At 34.7% G+C, this 26,079-nt stretch overlaps 2 protein-coding genes across 2 annotated transcripts in view; one reads left to right on the top strand and one right to left on the bottom strand.

Moving 5' to 3' along the window:
* The window catches only part of LOC129004646 (uncharacterized), a 34,924-nt gene extending 22,402 nt beyond the window's left edge, over positions 1-12,522 (top strand). Inside the window, exons 6-10 of the mRNA XM_054433198.1 lie at positions 51-169; positions 1,185-1,357; positions 1,801-1,953; positions 2,595-2,763; positions 9,362-12,522. Of these exons, the coding sequence (XP_054289173.1) occupies positions 51-169; positions 1,185-1,357; positions 1,801-1,953; positions 2,595-2,763; positions 9,362-9,567 (820 nt within the window). The 3' untranslated portion in view covers positions 9,568-12,522. The remainder of the gene's footprint in view (positions 1-50; positions 170-1,184; positions 1,358-1,800; positions 1,954-2,594; positions 2,764-9,361) is intronic.
* A 3,239-nt stretch (positions 12,523-15,761) lies between these two features.
* LOC129004654 (2-oxoglutarate and iron-dependent oxygenase JMJD4-like) lies at positions 15,762-24,211 on the bottom strand. The gene is made up of 5 exons (XM_054433205.1): positions 23,557-24,211; positions 19,987-20,135; positions 19,661-19,809; positions 18,307-18,574; positions 15,762-16,463 (listed from the first exon to the last, which is right to left on the bottom strand). Exons 1-5 carry the CDS (start codon positions 23,837-23,839, stop codon positions 16,041-16,043), a joined length of 1,272 nt encoding a protein of 423 aa, XP_054289180.1. The 5' UTR covers positions 23,840-24,211; the 3' UTR covers positions 15,762-16,040.
* Between the last annotated feature and the right edge of the window lie 1,868 nt (positions 24,212-26,079).

Below are 26,079 nucleotides of genomic sequence, written 5' to 3'. Positions count from 1 at the left end.
CAGGTGTTGAGTTTTGTCAATGTTAACTAAAGTTAGTTAACTCGTTGCAGATCGGTATTGGGAAAGCCTATGGAAGTTAAAGGCTGTACTGACATCAACAATTTGACCTTAGACAGAGACTACACACTGTATTATAACTGCAGAAAAAACAACAACAGCACTGGAAAAAGTGAGTTAGTAGGTACTGTATTAAATATGTTTTATTTTTCTTGAGTTCAAGACTTGATTTACCCTGTTTAAAACACTGGGTGCAGGAGACTCCCAATCACTCCTTTCTCTTATGGCAGTCTCAGCTCAGCTGTCAGCTAAATTTAGTGAGTGATTACGAGTTATTTACGTTTACTGTTTAGGATCTTATATCTAAATGTGATAACGTGGTTTTCTTTTATTCTGTAGGCTATATTCTATTCAAAGTAGGTTTCGTTTGTGGTTTTGCATACCATTGCATTAATTTAATTTGCTCTATATTAATTAATAACATATATAGTGTACTTTTTATATGTTTTAATATTTGCTTACATTAATTGTATGGATTTGATTATCATCAATTAAAAAAGATATTCATCAAACATTTAAGTAATTTACCTGACTAGTATTTATTTAAGGTAATTCAATTTGTTTAGGTGTCTGTGGTTGGGCATTAAAACGCAGATAGCAACGCAACCCGCCACGCAAATTTGTATAACAAGCATCACTCATTTTGTGTGTTTGGAGGGGGGCGCCAGTAAACCACGCGACGGCCCTGTCGGACGATGAGTCATCTTCCTTGTGCCACTGTCTTCCATCGTTCAAATTCAAAATAAATTTTTCCAGAAATATCCAATTATAAAATAGACTTTAAAATGGAAAAACACCCTCGCTCGATTAATCTCGCTAAACCCATGTTCTCATACATTATACTTCCAAAATTTTATTGAGATAAGTTTAGTTATAAGTTTAGTATAAAAATAGAAAAACCATAATTTAAACAGATAACTATATTTAAAACGTAAGGTACATATGTCACAATGTTCTTAAACCTTTGTGGTCATACACCACAAGTGGATATTTGAATATTTGAAATATTTTGCTATTATTACTATTTCCCTAAAACAAAGCAGCTCTACCGCTAAGTACTCACCACTTCAATCAAATTACACCTTTATTGACATAAATCACTATAACTACTTGTTTGCTGACTACAGCGATGAGTGTGGGCCAGATTGCGCTTGTGTCAGCTGTTCAAGCTATGACCAACCACACAGTAGAGCCCCGTGGCAGTGTCTCACCCCCCGCCAAGCATCTCGGCAATGAGTGGACGGTGAACAACTACAGACTGAATCTTCAAAACTCCGGCTCATCTCCTGCAGACTATCAGGTCAGAAAAAGAAATCAAATACTAGATGTTTTGGACTTTGGTTTTTTAGTAAAGTGTGTAATTGGAACCTCAGCTCAACATATTTCAATGGCATTAGAAAATATTTTCTAATGCCTATATTTTGAATGGGATTGAGTAATTATTAAGTAGATGCCTAAACATTTTTACCATGAAGTAAATATTACATTGAGCATTATGGCGTTTTGAAGGGAATTAAGAAGAATTTTGACGCTTTATCAAGTTGATAGTTACATCAAGACTTTACAGGAAGGTTTCAATGTATTAGTAAATCTATTCAGGTAATTTTTTGGAACGTGGAGCCCCATGTCAGAGCCACCTATAGTGTTATATCTAAAACATGGAGTATCCGCGTTGAGAGTTAAACAACAGTGATGCTTTTAATAAATGAGATCTTAAAAGTAAACTGTTACCGATGTTTATAGGTGGTCATCTCAGTAGTAGACCATCACAACCAGAGTGTATGGAACCCCACATTGCAGCAGACATACGCCATGACTCCAGTAATATTGCATCTACAACATGCCATCTCTGGGTTCCTGCTAAAGTTCTGGTACTGGCACAATCCCACTGAACAGGTGAGCATTTCGATGACTTACAAGTTATTACTGTTATTTTACCCTTTAAGTTTCAAGTTCAATTAAACAAATTTAAATCCGATTTGTTATATAAAAAATTAATAATGCTTTAATACTTTAAAAAATATCAACACACGTTAAACATACAACCAAACTTCCAATTACAACTATCTATTGTAATTCATGGGAGTTACCCTTATGGCAGAGCTTCGTGGAAGAAGCCCACCTAAAATAGAAAGATGAACACCTCGTGCGGAAAAGTACAAAAACACTATACTGAATTGTTTGTTTTTTTTTTTTACTCTTTAAGAAAGTTTAGAAAGAAATTGGGAAATTTTATGTTTTGAGGGTCAAAAATGAGAAAAGTAGCTATTACCGTGCCACCTACGGTAATAGCTACTTCCCTATAGGGAAATTCGCTTCAAGTGAGTTAGTTATGATTTGAGCCATCAAAAAGCTACAGACCTTTCTCAGGATCAAACCAGTGACTAGCTAAACAATCACTAAAAACACTCAAATAACCAGTTAACAATTTGTTATTCTTTGAAGAAACCCAAATATATTAATCAAAATTGCTGTAAAATATATTTTAGTCTGTTTCTGTTATGATCTTAATTTACTTATGCCATTATTTTCCCCAGAGAAAAGACAAGAACGGTTACCTGGTGAACACCATAAGTGAGAGGGTGGTGTTGGTGACCTTCAATGCTACTGGTAGTGTCCACATCGTCAACGCCAGTCAAACAGAGATTATACAACTGTGCTCAAACAGCACATGTCAGCCACAGTTGGTGGATCAGATGGACTCACGTAAGTGACAGTACTAGCATGTTAAGTGTTATTGATACCATTCAATGCTACTGGTAGTGTCCACATCGTCAACGCCAGTCAAACCGAGATCATACAACTGTGCTCAAACAGCACATGTCAGCCACAGTTGGTGGATCAGATGGACTCACATAAGTGACAGTACTAGCATGTTAAGTGTTATTGGTACCATCCAATGCTACTGGTAGTGTCCACATCGTCAACGCCAGTCAAACAGAGATCATACAACTGTGCTCAAACAGCACATGTCAGCCACAGTTGGTAGATCAGATGGACTCACGTAAGTGACAGTACTAGCATGTTAAGTGTTATTGGTACCATTCAATGCTACTGGTAGTGTCCACATCGTCAACGCCAGTCAAACAGAGATCATACAACTGTGCTCAAACAGCACATGTCAGCCACAGTTGGTGGATCAGATGGACTCACGTAAGTGACAGTACTAGCATGTTAAGTGTTATTGGTACCATTCAATGCTACTGGTAGTGTCCACATCGTCAATGCCAGTCAAACAGAGATCATACAACTGTGCTCAAACAGCACATGTCAGCCACAGTTGGTGGATCAGATGGACTCACGTAAGTGACAGTACTAGCATGTTAAGTGTTATTGGTACCATTCAATGCTACTGGTAGTGTCCACATCGTCAATGCCAGTCAAACAGAGATCATACAACTGTGCTCAAACAGCACATGTCAGCCACAGTTGGTGGATCAGATGGACTCACGTAAGGGACAGTACTAGCATGTTAAGTGTTATTGGTACCATTCAATGCTACTGGTAGTGTCCACATCGTCAACGCCAGTCAAACAGAGATCATACAACTGTGCTCAAACAGCACATGTCAGCCACAGTTGGTGGATCAGATGGACTCACGTAAGTGACAGTACTAGCATGTTAAGTGTTATTGGTACCATTCAATGCTACTGGTAGTGTCCACATCGTCAACGCCAGTCAAACAGAGATCATACAACTGTGCTCAAACAGCACATGTCAGCCACAGTTGGTGGATCAGATGGACTCACGTAAGTGACAGTACTAGCATGTTAAGTGTTATTGGTACCATTCAATGCTACTGGTAGTGTCCACATCGTCAACACCAGTCAAACAGAGATCATACAACTGTGCTCAAACAGCACATGTCAGCCACAGTTGGTGGATCAGATGGACTCACGTAAGTGACAGTACTAGCATGTTAAGTGTTATTGGTACCATTCAATGCTACTGGTAGTGTCCACATCGTCAACGCCAGTCAAACGGTGTTGTTATTTCATTTGTAGATTTTAAGGGAAAATATATTAATATTAATATAGTATTTACACTTACAAGGCAATGAATATACATCAAAGTGGTAAAAAGAAGGGGTCTTTGGGTACCCAACCTAGACTTGAAAATTGGTTTATACAGGGTGCGGCAAAAAAAACTAATCCATTTTCTGCAGAGCACTGTTCAGCGACAGGTCGTCTGAGAGTGGTGGGAGTAGACTCATTGGAAAGCCTACACAATGCCATTTTTTGTAGTCATAGAGCAGTGGTCGCCTGAGCTACGTGCGGTTGTTTTGAAGTTGTTTTTAAAAAGTATTGAATTCATTCATTGCAACTCAGCGGCATTGGCAGTTTCATGCATTCTTTCAATTAAGGCGTTATGGAGAAGTTCTGTTGTGTATCACAATAATGTGGTGGGTTACTAACTTTAGAACAACGGCTTCTGCGTTGAAAAGGAGGCTGAAAGGCCATCCAAAGTCAGATCGGACGCCAGACAACTAACATTCGATAGAGTTCGTGCTGCTGTGGAAAACAGTCCACGTAGGCCCGCCCGAAAACAAGTGGCTGCTTTGAACATGTCTGACTGCTCAGTTACACGAATTTTGAGGTTAATTTTCATCCCTACAAATTAATTAGACTAATAATTTGTTTAATTGTGTTATCCATACAGATAATCACGACGGAACCTCTCCATGTCGACCTAATTAATCAAAGCACGGAACTGCCACTGAATTGCAATGACTGATTTACTACTTTTTTTAAATGACGATAACAACCGCACGTAGCTCATACAACCACTGCTCTATGATTACAAGAAATGGCATCGTATAGGCTATCCAACAAGCCTACTCCCACCACCCTCAGACCGCCTGTCGCTGAACAGTGTGCTGAAGAAATTAGATCGTTTTTTTGCCGCACCCTGTATTTCACTACTCCAAGGTTTAGCTGGGGAAAATTTAAGCTCTTGTTCTTTCAGGGATTATTTCCACTAACAACATTGGAATTTCCAATCATCTTCAGGGCCGAATGTTCTTAAATACATCATAGTATTTTACTTACATACTTTTTTGAAAAAAGTACCTAACCATTTTCAGACTTTGTTTAAGGCTCTTTGCCAAAAGTCCAAAAATAAGATTTTATACATATAATTTTTTTTACCATGATGTCCTATTTTCTTATTAATGTTTGAAAATAAAATTGTTAACAATCTTAGGCCACAATCGTAGCAGTGCAGCAAACAAAAGCTGGCCTTATGAGTACACAGTACACACCAATGGGTACAGGAAAAAGTAAATTTGGCATTTGATTCTACCTAATTGGCTCAACAACACTTTTACACAGTTTGCACTGCCCACAAACAGTCGCAGATTCCTATATCATCTAGCAATGATTTAAACAACTACTAACAAGATTTTTATTAATTTATTTCCAAAAGACATTTATGTATTTTAATGTATTGAGGTAAAACAAGGAATTATAGTAAACATTTCGTGTATTAACTCTTATAATATCTCATTCTAGTAATTTTAAATAGTTTGATTTGTAAGGTTTGAATAAGAATTGCATCATTTAATTTCATTTATGTAAATATTTAATTTATAAGTTATTAGGATAGGCACGGGCAGGAGGGCCTATGCGGGACGATGATTGGCAACACAGATGAAAATACACCTTTTGAATACGATTCTTGCTTGGAGCTGGATAATGTTTTTGAAAGCGAAAGATTTTTCAATGAAACCCCAATAAATAGTAGTCTTAAAATATTTCACACAAACATAAGAAGTTTCTCAAAAAATTTTGACGATTTATCAGTGTATTTACAGTCTTTGAATGCTAATCTAGATATCATCGTCTTATCAGAGTGTTGGTTGAGCGGGGGGGAGGTGGGTCACTTGGACGGGTTTGACTGTACAATGACAGATACACAAAACAACAAAAATGACGGAGTCATTGTTTTCATCAACAAACGTCTGTCTGCTACAGTAACTCAAGTTAACATCAACAGAGTTTTTGGTATTTCTTTGGAATTCAGTCTTTTTAATAAAATATTCAATCTGTTAGCTGTTTACAGGACGTTTGATAGTGAAATTGATCATTTTATAAATGGTTTGGAATGCTATTATAATCGCATAAGTAAAGATACTAACTGTATCTTTTTGGGTGATATAAACATCGACTTACACAAAACTGATGCAATAACGGATCTTTACTTAAACACTTTACTAGGTGCTGGACTAGTCCAGTGCATCGACAAGCCGACCAGAGTGACACACAACACATCTACTTGTATTGACCACATTTTTGTCCGTTTTCATGATATGAGACGAGTCAAATCTGCTGTCATACAATCTCACATCACTGACCATTACAGCACTGCTCTTAAAATCACTAACACCATTCAGTCGCCTACAGGAACTGGAACTGACACTCTGCCACAGAACCAATTTCGCACCTACATTGATCACGCTTCACTAACTGAACATATTACAAAAACTGACTGGAGTCCTATCATGAGTAATCACGAGGTTAATCAGTGCACAGCATGTTTTTGTTCGACATTGAGTAACTGTATCGAAGCCTCAACAAAAACAATTAAAAATCACTCAACAAGATTTAAAAAAATAAAGCCTTGGATTACCGTAGACCTCATTAAATTAATTCGAAAACGAGACAAGTTAAGTAAAAAGATCAAAACCCAACCTTTTAATATATTACTTCTAGATAGATTCAGGGCCCTGCGCCTATCTTTAAATCAAAACATCAAACTCGCAAAGAAAAATTATTATAGGGGTATAATTTCAGAATCTAACAGGGATCCAAAATTATTTTGGGGCATAGTTAGTGAAATATCGGGCAGGAATTGCTCTAAGGACCATTTTCCATTTGAAAAAGTTTTACCTGGTTCTTCGAATAATGCGAACATGAAGACTAAAATAGCTAATGATTTTAATAAGTTCTTTACATCAGTGGGTTCTAAATTGGCCAACTCAATCAATTCAGCTGGGGCTCCAGTCGTAAACGACGCTGACTTCTCACTCGACACGAATTTCACATTCAACACGGTCACACACGCTGACATAGAACGTTACGTCCAGGGTCTGCGCGGAGGGTCTGCACCTGGCCATGATGGTATCTCGGCCTTTGTTCTTAAAGAAAACATCCACTCTCTATGTGCTCCTCTTCTGCACATTGTCAATCTTAGCCTGACATCTGGTATATTCCCAAACGAGCTGAAATTGGCCAAGATCATTCCATTGCACAAATCCAATGATTTCACAGACATGAATAACTATCGTCCGATTTCTTTGTTAAGTGTAATCGCTAAGCTATTAGAGAAAATATCTAAAGACCAACTTGTTTTTTACCTCCACCAGTGCAATATATTAAGTGAAAATCAGTATGGTTTCAGGAGTGACAAAAACATATCTGATGCTTTATTCGATATTAATAAATGCATTAACGAGGCAATTTATGGCAACAAACGAAGTATGTTAATATTTTTAGACTTGAAAAAAGCTTTTGACTCAGTGGACAGAAGTCGATTGTTGCGTAAACTTGAGCTTGTAGGGGTGCGCGGCACCTCGCTCGCTTGGTTCAGCAGCTACCTCTCTGATAGGCTACAAACTGTCGCACTTGGTGAAGTGTCAAGCGATGTTTTGCCAGTGGAGTATGGTGTGGTCCAGGGTTCGACCCTTGGTCCTGTTTTGTTCCTCCTTTATATTAATAATATTTCTAAAATTCAAACAGAAGGAAAATTAACATTATTTGCTGATGATACTCTAATATTTGTAACCGGATCATCCTGGGAGGAGGTTAAAAACAAGGCTGAATCAGACCTCTGTTTGCTGAAAAAATGGCTTGACCAAAATGTATTGTCTCTTAATATATCTAAAACCAAATTCATGCCAATTTCATTACGTAAGATAACCGAATACAAACTTGAAAACCTATCTATTCATGTCTGTGGAAATCATTCCAATAACTCTTGTTCTTGTAGCAAAATTGAAAAAGTTGATTCATACAAATATCTTGGTATTGTTTTTGATTCAAAGATGAAGTGGTCGGAACATGTTGAATATCTAACAAATAAATTACGCAAATATATTTATGCATTTAGGCAACTTAGTGATATACTCGAAGAGCAAGAAATTAAAATAGCATACTATGCATATGTTCAATCTTTGTTATCTTTTGGAATTATTGCTTTTGGTGGTGCTTACAAAACTATCTTGCAACCTGTTTTTGTTGTACAGAAAACAATACTTAAAGTTGCTTTTAAAAAACACTTTAGATATTCAACTGACGACCTTTTTGTAGAAACGGGAGTTTTGACAGTCAGACAGTTATTTTTAAAATTTATTTTAGTTCACATGTACAAAAACTTTGATAATATTTTTATAAAAATTACTCATCCCCACAATACGCGCTTTTCTCGAAATGTTGGTATAAATGTTCCACAAACTTTAAAATCATTTTCACATACGAATTGCTTTCACTTAACCCAAATCATTTATCGTAACATGTGTAACAGATATCAAAATGTTAACATTTTAAATTCACCCTCTCTCTCTCTATTTAAGAAGCATGTAGTAGCGTGGCTTGTAGGATTGAGTGCAGAGGACACCGAGGCCGTTATCGCGTTGGGCGGACCTGACCGTTGACCCTACACAATCACTGATACAACACCTTCACTGACTGACCAACACACCACACTCCACCTCTCCTCTCCAATCTTCACCAGATTTTTATAAATTTTCTCAGTTTTGTACAAAGAGTTTTTTATCGTCAATTTAATTCACAGAAGAAAACTAAACATTCAGTTTCAAGCAAGAAAATTTTTTAAAATTTAGAATTATACGAATTATTTTTTGTTTTCCTATACATTTTTCTACCTCCCATCTAAATTAACCTTTTTCGCAACTCTAGTCTACGCACAGGCCCTGCCTATGTAGACTTTTTCCTTTGTTATAGAAGGTATTTTTTTTTGCACATTTTTCGTTTTATTTCTACAGAATATAATTTTTCTTTTGTTATCCAGTTAGTAATGTTTGCTGTATTATATTTAAGTAAAAAAAAATACAATGTAATTATATGTATATAATTTATGGGAAATAAAATATTATTTCATTTCATTTCATTAACAAAAACAGGATTTTGCAACTATAGTTGCTGATGGCCCTAGCAGGTTGTGCATGTGTAAGTACTATCATTATCTTTAGGTGCACGGTACTAAGGGTCATCTAGGGATGCCCTATGAAGTGACTTTGCCAACCTATGTTGGTCGACTGAATGACTAACCACTCTTGGTTTTTCAGTGCTTATAGTAGATCTGGACGAAGACGGATCACAAGAATTGATCTCCTACTTGGTAACTTACGTGGGAGACGACAAACCTGGCACTTGGCGGCTTCAGTCCCGAGTTCGCCTCATCCGACTGGAGGCCGAACTTCCCAAACTGTACGAGGCCATTGAAGGCCACAAAGCACAACTTCTCGTCTCTAAATCTGTGAACCGCCTGTAAACTAAGGCTTCACATTTCACTATGGATTTCTGTTGCATACCTGTTTAAAAGGCTGAATTTTTTGTTCCTGAGTTTTTTTTTACATCAATAACGATATATTGTGACTGTCTAATCATATATTTTCCTTAGATTTTATGTTAGGTTCTTAATTTTTTTTTTTATTAGTTAACATCTACTTCTTTATCTCTGTTTCACGCATACCTAGTTTACAATGTAAGCTGTTGGTTGAATGTTTATACAACCCTCCTAATAATGTATAAGTTCAATTTTATATTGAAAAAAGTTAGTAGCTTTTTGTGTGGTTTGAAACTAGAAAACTGGACCCAGCTTTCTTTAATAATTGGACTTTTTCTTAAGATCCTGGCTAAAGCAAGAGCTCATAAATATTCGGTTGAAAAGCTAAGCAAGGCATCACATTTTGTTAGAAACAGCCAATGTTGTTGTCTAGCAAAAAGCTTATTGATACCTTATGTGGTATTAATTAGTTATGTCCTTATCTTGAATGATTTGATTTGTGTTGTGTGATTATTATCTGATAATATTGTTTGTTGTTTATTTTTAAAGATATTTTTATTTTATTTTACCCTTTCTATACAGCCAAAACAATGTTCCTGTTAAAAAACATACACTTTGGAATGAATCTATTTTTCCTTTTTGGAAGTAGTATGTGTTTCTCAACCATGTTGTATGTCTTTGTAGAATTACCCTAGTTATATTATTATTTAGTTATAATCATAATTAAAATTGTTGTGACTATATTTAAGTTTAAAGTCTATTTGAATTGTTAAGTTTTGTCGCCTTTTACTATAATAAAAATGAGTTAAATACTTTTTGTTTGACCAATTTGATGACAGGCATATCAAATAATGTCTACTGTCTATTACCAATACTGTAAAATCTTCTCACCAATTTTATGATGTTTTCGATTCCACTTACATTGCCCTGGCATAGTGAAATTTATTTAAAATAATTTATTCTGGCATAAGTTGCACTAACTTATTACACAAAAAAAAACTTTTTAAATATTTCAGAACTTCCTATTCAAGAAAAATCTTAAGTGTCTTCACTTGACTAACCGACAGGCGAATCTTAAACTTCAAATATTGTTTGAAGGAGTAGGGCTCAAACACAGTTATCCAACCAAAAACAGCTTGGTCTTATCCTAGATTGATCTTTCAAATAGCGACCTAAAAAGATTATACGGTACAGTAGCTTTAGAAAGATCAAAGATGATCCGACTAAAGAAGTAACTAATTATACAAACTTTATTTTGTAGAAGACATGTTTACAATGTATTTGTACAGTAATTGCGTAGCTTACATTTATGATTACATTTTTTTTTTTTATTGTTAGCTGTGTTTTATAGCTTATTGTTACACATTTTTTGTTTGTTATAATTGTTCTGCTTTATTCCTTGCCTACACTTTAGGCGTTAAAAAAAGTTTTGTAATTTTTGGTTCCTTTAGTGTAATGTTTTTATAGTTGAAAATGTTAATAAATATTTGAAAGCACGGCAAATGTTAAATATACTTTCACCGATTACAAATTTAATTTTTATGTGTCTACTTACAGTTTTTTGCTCTCCACATAACTTCCTCCCCTAAGTGTAAGTTGGCGCAAAAACTTGGACTTACCCAAATTACCATCTGAACTGCTCAATGGACCTTAAATTTGTAATCTTTGATTTAGTTTTTCAAATACTTAGAACATAACTCTATGACAAAAATTTACTGCATTTTCGGATTTAACATAAAAAAACTGAGGTAGTATAAACAAACAGCATCAGCAATAGCAATCTGACACGTACTATCTCTTTCTCCCATTAGCTTGTCAACAACCCTTATCATGGCACATGGGTGAGAGTAACTTTGATAATTTAAGAGGAAAATCACAAAAGTTGTAATAACTTTATTTATAACGGTAATTTTTACAGTAATAGGGGTTGTACTGTTTCGTTTAGAGTTAAAAGGACTAACAAACTCAATTTCAATCAAAATGTGTAAATTTTTTATTTGATTTTTCTGTTATTTAATTTTTGTGGGGAGAATCACAAAAGTTGTCATAAATTTTGAACCATATTTTTTATACCAATGGGGGTTGTATCTTGTTTAGAGACAAAATGACTAATATATAGTAAATTAAGTTCAAAATCGTTAAGGCCATTTTTGAGCAAATGAGATGTTTCCATTATTTTATGGGTTTTTATGAGAAAACCACCGTTAAAATCAAAATTTCAAAAAATAAAAAAATAACTTCTAGACTTAGATTAGTACACACCACACCAAATTTCACCAAAAGCAGCTCTATACACAGACATCCCTTCGAAACCCACTTTTTTGGGTTTAGGGGTCCCAAAACGGATATCCACAAAAAACTCATACTCAAAAATGTTTGACAAAAACAATACTTTCTCCGTATACTATGGAATAAGGGGAGAAATAAAAAATTTAATTTGTAATCGGTGAAAGTATAATATACAACTTTTATCAAAAGCACATTCATTATGCTGACAAAAGTAATGTTCTAGGCTAACATATGCTTGTATTTATATTTTGTTTTATACTATCATTATCCAACCTTTATAAGCAGAATTATATAATATTTTTGGAGTTGGCTTTTTATTGTACTAGCATCATTACATTTCATGTTAGCTAGTATACAAGAGTTGACACTTAGCAGACGTCTTTTACGTTGCTTGCTGAAATAAAATGTTGATGCTTGCTAACACATAAAGTGGAAACTTGGGCTTCACGTCTATACTAAAAAATTTTGTTTTTATCTGCCGTTTTTATATTTGCATGATGTCTTACGGCGATTGATGTTGTCAAAATACATCTTTGAGCCAATAAGAGAAAAAGCCTATGGATATTTTGAATTATTTAGAAAAACTTTCTTTTTTTGTGTACGGCAATTTAAAAATTTTGATAATTAAATAACTTACGTCATCAATCCATAAATTGCTGTGGAGTACGCGTTTCAACCATCAGGTCATCCTCAGCTCCACTGTCACTAGGTTGAATTTGCTTCTATGTTGCATTATAGCAACAGCGTCGATATATTAAATAAATAGTCCAAACATATTTTACGTTTATCACACATACACGACACGTACGAAACATTTAGATAACAAATACTGTGTAACACCGTGCGCACGGCTGGACGGGCTCAGGTTTGCGGCTACACTGACGTGGTGGTCGGTATCCTAAGGATACCGACCACCAAGTCAGTGTAGCCGCAAACCTGAGCCCGTCCAGCCGTGCGCACGGTGTTACACAGTATTTGTTATCTAAATGTTTCGTACGTGTCGTGTATGTGTGATAAATGTAAAATATGTTTGGACTATTTATTTAATATATCGACGCTGTTGCTATAATGCAACATAGAAGCAAATTCAACCTAGTGACAGTGGAGCTGAGGATGACCTGATGGTTGAAACGCGTACTCCACAGCAATTTATGGATTGATGACGTAAGTTATTTAATTATTTGATAACTCAATCCGTTGTGCTACAATCTCAACATTATTAAACATTTTGCCTTGACAAACTAAGCAGTAGAAGATATTTAGGATTTAAATATAAAATTATTTACACTTAAAGCTATCTTAAGTTTGTCCTACTAGATAAGTCATAAGGAGATTAAAATTTGTGAATTTTATGTGAAACGGTCCAATACGAGACTAGTAACTCGCTGAAACTTAAAAGACTTGACTATTAGTCTCTTTAATGAATAAGTAATTTTTCAAACGTTTGTAGAATGAGTTTTACAATCTCAGTGAAAAGTAGTGTCTAGAATTATATTGTATTAAATATTATATTACTATAATTTTTAGGATAAATCTAGAATTTTTAACCCAAGTGGTAGGGTTACCAAAAAGACATTGTATATGACCATAAGGGCTTGTTGCATTAGAATGAGGTACGGTAGCTGTTAACGACCTAATTGTAAAAAAATGTTTGTTGTATTTCGGTTCAATTTTTTACTTGTTTCTTTGTAGTTGGTGGGTATTACCATTGTTTAGTCTGCCAACAAGGAAAGCAGCAACTTTCAAGCGGTAAAGGGCAAAAGTACTAATAAGTACCAGCCAAAGCCGCCCATTGAACATATCACCAATTGTTGTTTGTTGACTCATCTCTCTAAGTATTTAAGTTGATTTCAACATTTGAGGTGTCAAACATATTGTTCTTACACTTAATTTTTACAAAAATGTTTTCATTGGAAATATTTTTAGGATATAAATCCTCGTTTTAAAGGCTAGTGCTGCAATATAGCTATACTGATTTATGGATGTAATATTTTATAGCTAGCAGTCTAGTAAGTCAAAAATAATTAGCTTATTTTTGAAGGTACTAGTACAGTATCAGGGAGCAAGTGAAATCCATTATTTATATCACTTTTCTTTTATTACACACTGAATACTTGTAGTACCTCAAGTGTCTTTTATTTAGTTTAAATAAACATTGGTTGATTTTAAAAGTTAATAACAAGCCCTGAGTCTGATAATATTGTAATTAAACTATAGACATACACTACACACTTCTTCAATCAAGACTCTATTATCTTGATATATTTTGTATCATGTAGTATTACTTTTCTAGTCATATTTACTTTATTATACAATTGAATAAAACACCTCTTTCTATCCACAATATGGCTCATTTACTGTTTCCTAATCCTGTTTTCAAACTAAATGAAGCAATTCTGGTAGATCGCGAGGATATAGATTTTACGCTTTTTAATTGCCTTCTCAAATGAAATATAAATAAAAAATTTAATGTAAATACACTTAGACCAAGTGTGTTATAAGAGCAGAATGAGAGGAAACATTTTTAAAGAGTTAAAATTGCATTATCTTAATAGCCTACTGTACCACTAAAATACAGGGTGTTTATAAAAGAATGTCGGGATTTGAAACGGCCATTGCTTGGGGACTATTCAAGATAATTAAATTATTTAAATGTCAAATTGAAGGGAAGAGAACAAAGTTTTTTCTCATACTTTGCTACAATTTGGAATAATTTAATAAAGTTCTGATTTTCATCAATCTTATATGAGAGTAAAACTGGTTAAGTCTATACGCTTAGGCGGATCGGTGGGATTATCTGATGTCAACTGAATCTTTTTAGGCACAAAGACTCTATCTTTCACAGATAACATCAAAAAGTGTTGATTTAGGAATGTTTAACTTCATCGGGCAATCAATTTTTTAGGGCTTCTGATGCAAAATTGTCGGATTTGTTCGACTATGTCATCGCTTGTTTTTAGCCGGCCAGGTAAATGTCTTTTCAAAACACTATGGTGCCACGAAACTCATTAAACCAGCATCAAATTTCTTTATCATCAAGTAGATTTAAATTTAGTTTAATATAGCAATCGATATAAACTCTGTGAACCACAGATTAATCGGTGCCTTCTGTTGTGCGGTAAACATTGCACTGGCAACTGGCGTCATCAGGCGTGTGAGTCGCAATAGCGGCCTACCACCCCGCACCTGATTTGCGCATGCCAAGGCCAAAGTCTCCTCCCTTGCTACACGGGAAACAAAACTTAGTTATTTTAGCTTCAATTTGATGTATAAAACGTTTAGTTACCTTGAATAGTATCCAAGCAATTACCATTTTAAATCCCGGCATTCTTTTATAAACACCCTGTATGTGTGTCTGTTCTGTTCACATAATTCAGTTGAAAAGTTCACAAGACCAAAGTCTTGTCATTAGCTGGCTCATTTTGAAGGTGTAAGGTACCTATGTCTAACTACTAACATTTTCAACAAGACATTAGATTACCATGTTCAAGTTGAATCCAGTTTAAAAAAAACTAACCTACCTGTAGTTAAATTTATCCAGAGCTAGCCGTCGTCACTTGGAAGGGGTGCGACCGCACTGCGGGAAAAATTGTAAAAAGTGTGTATTGGTTTTTGGTGTTTTGGTTTTATGTTTATTTGGGTGGAGTGCGAAGGGACCAAAATAAATGTTCAATATATCAAGGGAGGATTTTGTTGAAACAATGTTCATTATATTGAGGTAAGATTTTGCTCAAATTTAAGTCGAGGTTCACAAACAGTAATGGACAATATACGTTGAGAAGTAGCATTAGCATAGCAGCATAGGCCACTGTATTGTAATGTTAGATATCAAAGAAAACTCCCATTTTTTTATACATAGCATAACTTTATTGTTATGTGTACGTACTTTACAGTATTCATAAAATCACAACTGGTACAGTACATTACAGAAGTAAAGCACCTAAAAACAATAAACACAGTCACAGTATAATAGTATTTCATCTCTAAATCAGCTGATTTTACTCCTGTGTGCTGCGGCCACTGCTACAAGTCTGTCTTGTTCTAAAGCATTTGAATATAACGTTGGAATAGAAATAATGTGGTATAAATTTGTATAAGGTATATTTATTCATGGAATTTGTATGCCAATCGTTTACGATAATAAATCTGTAACAAGACAATTTGTCTCATCAATCACCTAAAATTTTATCGATTCTTTCAATAGCCATTGTGATTTCATTCTCTTCAGGAAGCTTCAATTTTACAAAATCTGTGTCACACAGAATTTTAGCAAGAATATTTTTTGCTTGGAATATATCTAATTTCATATGATAATAGTCCAGTGTAAAACCATTGAAGAGTGTTAATTGCTCGTTATTTTCTAAGTGTTGAACTCGTATGTTGACTATGTATAGTAAAAACTGACAAAATTGTTTTAAATCAAGTCCATAGGAAGCGTTCAGCATCACTTGACAATGTTGCTCCCACCCTTCCATATCATGACAGTCGGATATTTCTTTCTTTACAGCGTCTAAGTTCGCTCGTAGAGAAGCCCACATTTTGTCAATATTACATCCGTTGACCCAGTTGTGGTTGATCGAAATTGTGTCTTCCTGGAAAAAGGTAATAATTAAGTCCTACAAGCAGTTAAGTTAGATATCAATCCAATGGATGCATACACAAAATATATCGCAAAAAGTGTAGTATGGGGTTTAGTGAAATCTTCAAAGTGTGGTAAAATCTTAACAACTCAGCAATAATATCCTGTATCCTTTCATTTCAGGTGAAGTATTAACTTTTGGATTTTGAAGTAGACTAGACATCCGTGTTGCCGTTTTGCGCGTAATTACGCTTTTTGCACGGATTTTGGGGGGCTGCGCGGATTTTTGTGCGGATTAGGCTTGTGAGCGGATTTTGCGCGGATTTCACCCAATTGTAAAGTATTTTTAAAAAATGGGAATTTTAACGGCAAATCGGGAGACTTTTGTACTTAATGACTCAAGAGAAGCACTTTATGAGTACCTATATGAAATAAGGATTATATTATAGTGCATTCAAGAATGATCGATGATGTTTTTTTGTGTACATTTATTGTTCTCTTCACTCCCTTTACTTCTCTAAGTTCTACGTCTACGTCTCTAGGTTGTCACTTGTAGAGATTTAATCGTTTTCTAGGGATATTTTACTACCCGTTCTACTGATTTTCCTCTAGACGTTGGTTTGTGGCCACACTACTAACCTAACCAAACACTAAACAGGCAAACAAAACAAAGTACCAACCAACAGAAACAAAACAAACTAACCAACTTTTTAATATTTAATACTATTACAATTTATGTATTAGGTTAGTTTTGAAAAGAATAATTGACATACAATAATGCACTTTCATTCTCAAAGGTAACATCTTCCATCAGGCTAAGGCTAGTTTGAAAACAAAAAGTAATATTTTTTTTATTTGTGGTTTTTTGTACATTTTTTTCCAACTTCGTTTGTTTGTATAGTTCAAAAATAAGAGAAAAACCAACAACTCCTGTCTTAATTTATTGATACCTCTAACCCCATATTTTAGGAGATATAATATTGCATTTTATTGATTTCTAAAACTTTTAACTGATTGGAAAAGTTTGTTCAGAACAATAAGTTTAGTTTATAAGTTTAGTTTAATTGAATTGAATATGTTATTTTTAAATTTTCGTCTGATGCAATAGCATTGTTTTTTTTTCACTGAATATTTTTTTTTGTATCTGATCAATCAATATTAAAATATTTTGAGTGTTACATTTCGTTATAGGTGAAAAAATTAATGGAAAACTGGTTTTCTAGCACTATATTATTAGAATCAGGTTAATTTACAGAGTGCACAGATTGTGCACGTATTTTTAACATATTGTGCGCGGATTAGAGAGGAAAAAGCGGGATTTTTATGCTTGTGAGGACGGATATCTTCCGGAGCTGTGTGGCAACACTGCTAGACGTTCTATCTAGATATGGATCACATGTCGCCAATTTTTTTATCCAAAAAGAATATAGATCTATTTGACTTGGTTCAACACCATCCCTTCAAATTCATATACATATGTCTGTTAGCATAATAACTTGAGTAAAAATCATCCCATTTTGATGAAGTTTGGTACAAACGTAGTTTATAGGTTATGAGCCTACTCAAATGAATTCACAAACCACCATGATCAGGCTACTGCATTGGGACAGGGTTTTATGAAGTTAAAATGAGTTTTTCCCATTTTGGATCCCCCAAATATAAAATTTTGCAATTTCTTTCCAAACCATTGTTAAATGTAAAAAAAATCTAATAGTTACCATAACAGTGTGTTAGTATCCACCAAAAACGTGTTTAAAAGTATTTTGGGAATTTTGTGTTCATGACATGAAGTAAAACTGATAAAACTAGACATAATCAAATCACTGAATCTTAAGAGGTTAATGCAACCAACTCACCATATTCCACACCTGATGATGCCATCCAGATGGGACAAAAATTGCATCGCCCGCTTCTTGTATAATTTCATATTTGCGAGATAACTTATGATAATCTTTGTATTTTGACGAATCTTGCAATGAAGGAGAATCAATATCATATACTAAACTCGCAAAGTTATCCATTAGGCATTTTTCTTGGCCGGGTGGAAAAAGAACCCAACGCTTCTTACCACAAATGTTCACAGACCAACTGAAGGACGAAAATACATCTGCGTGAAATGGTGTCCTGGAAGAAATTAACCAAAGTCAAAATTAATATTATTAATCAGACGGTTTCTTTTAGGGTCAAGGGCTACTAAATAATCCTTGAACAAGGATACTGAAGTAGACATTCTATTTATATGGAACGACTGTAGCCAATTTTTTCTCAAAGGAACATATAGTGAATGAAACTTTCATAGTAGTGTGTCGCTACTGAAGTTATTTTCTTTAGGTTTTTGATACTTAATATAGCGTTATCATGGTTTAAAATCTGTTTGCATACATTTTTATTGGGTTCACTATTCAGTTGATGTAGTAGGTAAAATCTGTTAACAGTCACTGTAGTTGAATATTTTTCGTGCGGTTAGTGCAGTATAATCATCGTGTTTTTTCGTCAAGTGTTGTTTATTGTGTTGTACACTCTTGTTCAGTGAAAAAATGAGTGTGTCAAAAAGCCAACGTAATGTGGTGACAGAGGAACAAAAATTGAACACGATCGGACGAATTGAAAAAGATGAATCTGAGACCAAAATATGTCATGAATTAAACGTGGGGAAAAGCATGGTTAGTGACTGGTGTCGTAATCAAAAACTTTTATAGACTCTAGAACTCAAATCGAGACTGAAAAGGATTTATCTGAACTGGGTTACTTGCGAAAACATTCAAATGAGATGGTTGATGATGCTTTGTGGCTATGGTTCTTAGAAAAGAGAAGGATTCCTATTTCAGGACTATATTTTAAAAGAGAATTGTATTTTATCGGGTTCACTGTCAGTTTATTGGACTGTGTTGTGGAGTTGAGTAGTGCAGTTAAGTAATTATTGAGTGATTGTTAAGCCGTGGATTAAAAAAGTGTTAGACATAGATTAATATCATGGCAACCGCCTGTAAAAAGAAAAAAGAGCAAACCATCCACAGTAAAGCGAGGGAAATTGTAAGACCAACAGGCGCCGTGTGTAGGTATTACACATCTACTGGGAGGAGAAGTAGTATAGACAACATTTTTAGGGCGACTAGTAGCAGATCGCCATAGGCTGTGGTGGGGGCTCCTCCTGGCTGCAGAGGGGCCATGCGCAAACAAGTCGTTCGCTTACTATAGGTAACTACTCACCAAGATCCTTTTGGGCCCATGTAAACAAATCTGTAATCATCGTGTACATCTTGTCTCTGCAAGAAATACTCGTTTAGCCAGTCGGATGCAAAAAAAGAAGGAACCTGGTATATTTTTTCATCAGGAAACTCTCTCATGAAATGCCAGTCCTACAAATGGATTGTGAATTAGTTCATTCCAAAATATAACAGAAATTTCAATGAACTTTTGTGCAAGAAGATTTAAATTAAGAAAATATCGTTCAATTGATAATATGGATAGTCAAACCTTAGCATGCTACGACTTTAATAAAAACACCTGCAAAAAATGAACAATTGTAAACGTACTTTTAAATAATAGCAAGGCAGTTCAGGAGAATAATTATTACAAACATAAGATTTCCAATATTCTAAAAAAGTATTCAATACTTGTTCTTCCTTCTTTTGAGAATTGTAATATTTGTCACTACAATCAGCAACTGGCACTTGTGCATCACCTAAAACAAAATAATGCGATCAATGTCACTGGCAATTTTACGGTGTTTACAGACCAGTAATTGACAAATAAAGAAGGTTAAATTAAGTTACCTGATTTTACTGTATGGTCAGTTTCATCCTGACTGGATTAGCCTATGCGCTTTTTGGCAACGTCAGGTCCTTCTTATGTAAGTGCCAAAATGTTGATAATCCAGTCAGAATGAATGAAGGGCCATAATTATTTAACAACATGTAATTTAACCTTTTTGATAATCATAAAATTACACTACTTACAAAGCCCATGAAGGAGTCATTCCACCATCCCACGATGTTATAGAGTTAAGATAGCACGAGTAGTTTATAAGCTACAGTATACTTAATGTAAGAGTAGTTTCATAACTTACTGGAGTGAAAAATATTCAAAAAATCACAAAACATAAATGGAAATAAATCACTCCATTAAACAAACACAGCGTGAACTGGAACGAACGAAAACATGTTTCCATTGGTCCCCGCTTGGCAGCAGCACTATGCCACTATGCAGACCTAGATCCTAGATAAGATAGGCGTTATTAGGAATCTGGGCGATATTCGGGCCATATACCTTACACTGCTTACAAAGTCAATAAAGGAGTTAAAATCATTTTATCGATGATCTTAATCTGTATGAATTATCCTAGATTTTCCATATGTGAGGAATAAGTGCAGGATGGATATGATGCCCTGTGTAGTTTGTTACTGCCTAGGACAAATTGATGTATTTTTATCAAGTTCCGTTGAATCTAGAGCCATTAAATTTAAAATCAAAATGTTCTTTAACAGCTTGATCTACTTTAAATACAGACTCCATGGATTAGATATACAGGATGTTGTTTTTTTAATGCAATCCAAATTACAAGCGCATGTAAGAAACTTTGTAACTACAAAACAAACTCGTATGTTGGTAGGTATCTCTGTTTTTTCTACTTCATTGCAAATCAGCTAGAATGCATTGTTGCATAGTTATCTATGAGGTTTTTAGTGTTATTGGGAATTTATTGAGTTTATGGTTAATACCTACTCTTAACTCAACATGGGTTTTTTCAAGCTCAGAATAGCCTACATAAAAATTAAATCATTGGTTCGAAGCCAAGATAGGTTTGAAATTAAGTTTCCATAAGTGATTCCTCCTAAATTTAGGCCTAAACTTACCTAAGAAATCAACTATTCCACAGTGAAGTAAGATACAGAGGATACAATCTAATGGGACAACCGTGCGCTTTTAAGGCCCGTTTTGCCAGAAGCGTCTGGTGCGTCCGACGCTCAGCGATGATCGCTAGAGCGATAATCGCTCAGCGTCTATCGCTCGGGCCCATTTTGCCAGAAGCGTCTGTTCCTTGCGATTTTTTGATCAGTAAGTGGTTTACTTTGGTGGAAAAAGGAGTGTTTCTGAAAATGACCTGTAAAAAGCAAATAGTAAAGTATTTGTTAGCTGAGGAATTAGACGATGATGAGATATTAGAAATGTTGTGCAAACCTAGGGAAGAAGTGCGTACTATGTTTTTAAAGAGGCCTGATGAGGGATATTTTAAATTGTTAATTGAAAATCAATTAACAATTGACTTAACAGTCGTGTGCTGAAATGGCCTCAATCGGGTTTTCATCTTCTTCACTATTGAAGAAGATAGTGAAGAAGATGGCATCAATAAGATGGCATTAACAAAGTTGGGACACTTTGTTAATGCCATGTAACTAAACTTGAAAACACAACTTATTTAAGGAAACAAAAGTTAAGTCAACAACTCACGTGCTTATTCCAGTAATAATCGCTAGCGACTGCGTCTCCGTCTGCTCCAGGAGCAGTGGTCCGCGTCAGACGCTAGCGTCTCAGTTACAGACGCTGGCGGCTGTAGCGATAGACGCTTCTGGCAAAATAGACTAACCTAAAACAATGCAAAGCAGTGGGCAGCGATAGACGCGGAGCGATAGACGCTGAGCGTCAGACGCACGGGACGCTTCTGGCAAAACGGGCCTTTAGCCCTGGTATGTTGGGGCGGAAATCTACTAGTATCGGGCAAGGAAGAGCCCGATCGGCAATGGCCACATAGCATTGTTGTTGCCACTACTTAGTACTTTATGGTGATGGGGGAAAGGAGAGTGAAAGAGGACGTCGAATAGAATTTGCTCAAGACACCAGCGACTGGTGCTAGTCACCACTTAAGTGTACCAATGAATGTATCATCCGTATCATAAGTACCCTACTTCTCTGTGACTATTCATATAATTGTCAAATGTTAAGGATCTGTATAAAACCTTTTTAAGGTACTTTCCTGTTTTAAAAGGAACATTCATTTTTATCGATGAAATTTTTCGATATATCAATATTTTTGTTTTCCGTTACGATCTATATTCCTGACTGTTTTAATATCTTCAAATGCTAAATTACATATTGACAACCAGGGCCGGCCTAAGTAAAAAATTGCAAGTGTGCAAGACTCACATAGCAAGCCACCAACCGGGATGGGTTACCGCCAGGTCAAAGAAGGGCCGGGGGTCCGCGCCCGGAAAAATGTAGAAATTTAAGGTCTAAAATCACAGTTTTTTTGCACTTTTGAGCCTCTTTTAGAACATAAAATCTTTGTCACTCAATTTGATTTAATATTGATTAACTTTAGGTTATATCATTTTTCAAAAAACTATATTATGATATTAAGCTTCGTAGTCACTTTTCAATCTGAGTTTTACACTTATATTGCAAGTACTCTCAGAATAAATAGCAAATGCTGGAGCTGGATTCACTGTACGCCAGACTGATAAGTTGCATATCTCATGGGTGAAATAAAAACGTCTTTGAATAAAATGGGTAAAATTGAAATGAAATGAAAATCGTTTATTTTTTCAGGCAAAGTTAGGGGGCTACATGGCCCTTTCTTACACTTAACCTGACATTCAAAAATATAACAAAATAATATTAGGCTACATTGGGATAAGTTAACTTATTCTAATTTAACATAAAAATATTTAACAATTCAAGTACCTACATTTCTCAGAAAAGAAGAAGAAAAAGCATACAAATTTAACAATTTAATCTATGCTTAATATTTTCTATTAGGCTATCTATTATCTTTTATCTATTTAATCTATGTATTTAATTTAGCAATTTAATGTATGCTCTGAGACAGATATAAAATACATCAAAAGATATCCTAATAAAATTGTTCTTGGATTACCCTCAATTTTTTTATACCGTATCTGGCTTCTAATTTAGGGGTCAGCTGCCCCCCCCCCTGCCCCTATCTGGGTACGCCCATGTCTTAAGACACATTTAAAAACAATTTTGCACAATAAACAGATAAAAAACACAGATATTTATAGAACAGAATACATGCATAAGTGAAACAAAAGGCTATTAGGTCCTAATTCTATTTGTTCTTTTATTTTTGTTGGCGACACACTACTTACCATATTTCTCAAGAATGTAGTGAAAATTTGGTTTGTTATCTTTAACCCAATAGTATCTACATTCCCACTCTGAGGAAACATTTTTAATAATGCATGGAATATTTAATTGCATGTGCTGTTTTAGGAAATTGTCATAGAATAGTTCTTCATGACTGTATATTTCTATAAAAGGTATGTTGTATGCTTCTTCATTTTTCGAGTTGTCATGAAAATAAGGAAATCCAAAATTCACTGAGAGGATGTTAAAACCAGAATTTGACTGCGAGTTTTCACCATGAAACATTTTAATAGGCCTAGGCCTAAGATCAAAATGTATTTATTTATTTATTGCTCTTGAAAATTTTTACATTGTGTAGCATATACACAATAAATACACAAAAATAAATCAATAAACAGCAGTTAAATTGTAGGCTAGTCCATCGAAATGAAAACAAAGCTAGACATATTTGTTTTAACTAAACTATTATCACTGTATACAAGATTACAAGGTTCTTCATTGGGAATATTCAAAAATGATTGAGGGGCTTGGAGGTTAGGTTACTACAGTAACTGGGATCGAGAACTGAGATGATCAAAGATCAAGAGCAATGAATACAAAAAGGGTTTGTATTCATTGAAGAGAGATTCAAAAATCAAGATAAGAAAGAACAACAAACTAAGTTAACTAAACTAAATGAGGTTATGCAAGCAAAGAATCTTCGATTTTTCTTGGTAAACAGAACAGAAGTTTACGTTTAGGTTTACATTTTTTTGTCTGCATTCTGCATTGCGCAAACAGCTGTTTTGGCTGGAAGGCTGGCGGCTGGCTGCAGACTAAAATGAAATTGTTTTAAACTTTTATTGCGATTAATATTGACAATGTTTGATCAACATCATAGATTACATATACATGGGAGCGTATTTAGTATTCTACTTGCTGTGTGCCCGTTCTACGCACGGGGATAGTGTAGTCAATTGAAGTCACTAGTTAAAATACTCAACTCAATACTCACCATTGAACACTTTATTCTGGTTGACATTTTCATTATCAAAGGTGCTCTTGTTTTTTCTTCGTGAAACACCGAGTAATAAAGACATTTATGCGTCACCAATTAACACACACACAAAAATACAGCATTTAGTTAAGTAAGGAATTGTCTACAGTTTAACCATAGCAAAGTACATATAATTTTTGAAAGCTACTGGCGACAATGATTAAAAGTGCCTCAGCCACAGCAAAGAGAAAACCTCCCGACTAAGCGAATTTCCATTTTTCTGGATTGATTTCCAATTAAATCTATTTAAATAACATTATAACTAAGTTAACGAGTATCTAGGTTTGCTGCTAGTGAACTAATAAAGTATATTTTTCGTAACATATTAATAGCTTAGTATAAGATAAATAAATTTGCCAAATTTGATCAAAATAATATATCCATAAACAAGCAAACGGCTGCACTTTACTTGACGTCCTACACTCATTCGATTGTTTCATTCGATATATCGTTTGGTTAGTTAGGTTAGGTTAACCTTACCTAACCCATGTAGCACAGATGGTTGGGCCAACGTTGGTAAATTGTGGAGCCACACAGTTGGCCAACGGTAGAAATGTCACCTCTTTAAACTGTTTTCCAGCCAACCATTGTCCAACCGTTTTATTTCACACAAAATAATAAAGATTTAGTACGAAAAGCATAATTATTAGTTGAGTAAATTGATTAAATAGTTCATAAAAACAAATTTTGAAAAAAAACTAGAACAAAATTTTTTTGGCCCAGACGGGTCTCGAACCCGGGTCCTTCGACTTATGAGCCTCTTACTTTACCACTGAGCTATCTGTGATTGCTGATATAGAGAGTTTTCAAGTGGTGAAAGAGTAGCCGACAGTTGCAATGGTCGCAATACTTCAAACATTTTTGATACTACACAGTATAATATGATTCTGTTAATCTGTTAAGGCATCATAAGTAGTTTTTTTTTTTTTTTTTTTTTTTTTTTTTGGAGTTAGAGAGGATACTGGTATTTGAATGATTAATTAATTACCGTTAGATTGTTAATGCTATTAATTGCCTGTTATATGATTAATTACTCTTTCCCCTTAAATTGTTGCAAATAAGTTAAAGAATATTAATTTAAAAAATATTTGCATTATTAAAATTATTAAAATTCATTGTTGTAGCGCCGGAACTGTAATATATAAAATATCTGGTTTTACAATACCTTTATCAGTTCCAAAAACTTTTGGAAACTTTTGGAACTGATAAAGGTATTGTAAAACCAGATATTTTATTATAATTATGTTGTGAAAGCTAGACCCAGAGAATGAAAGTCGTGTAAACTCAACTATGGACCATTGTTGGTCCAACAAAAGTATCTTTTGTTGGTCCAACGGAGTGAAAAACGGTTGGACAACGGTTGGCTTGATGTATGATACCCAGCAATGCATATTAATGTATTTCATTAACAATGAACCAATGTTGGTCCACAGTTGTAAATATTGGTTGGCCCAACTACGAGATATACAGTTGGACAACGGTTGGTTGG

This window comes from Macrosteles quadrilineatus, unplaced genomic scaffold, assembly GCF_028750875.1.
Source record: "Macrosteles quadrilineatus isolate MER2022 unplaced genomic scaffold, UCM_ALF_1.0 Scaffold_10__1_contigs__length_6754688, whole genome shotgun sequence".
Classification (NCBI taxonomy): Eukaryota; Metazoa; Arthropoda; class Insecta; order Hemiptera; family Cicadellidae; genus Macrosteles; species Macrosteles quadrilineatus.
This window is presented reverse-complemented; position numbering and strand designations above follow the sequence as displayed.

Excerpts from the sequence above, each read along its gene's own strand:
- LOC129004654 (XM_054433205.1), bottom strand. The coding sequence starts at position 23,839 with ATGTTTCATGGTGAAAACTCGCAGTCAAATTCTGGTTTTAACATCCTC. Across the intron at positions 19,810-19,986 it reads TGCCTTGCTATTATTTAAAA|GACTGGCATTTCATGAGAGA; the intron begins GTACGTTTACAA and ends ATCCATTTGTAG. Across the intron at positions 18,575-19,660 it reads ATGGGCCCAAAAGGATCTTG|GACACCATTTCACGCAGATG; the intron begins GTGAGTAGTTAC and ends AATTTCTTCCAG.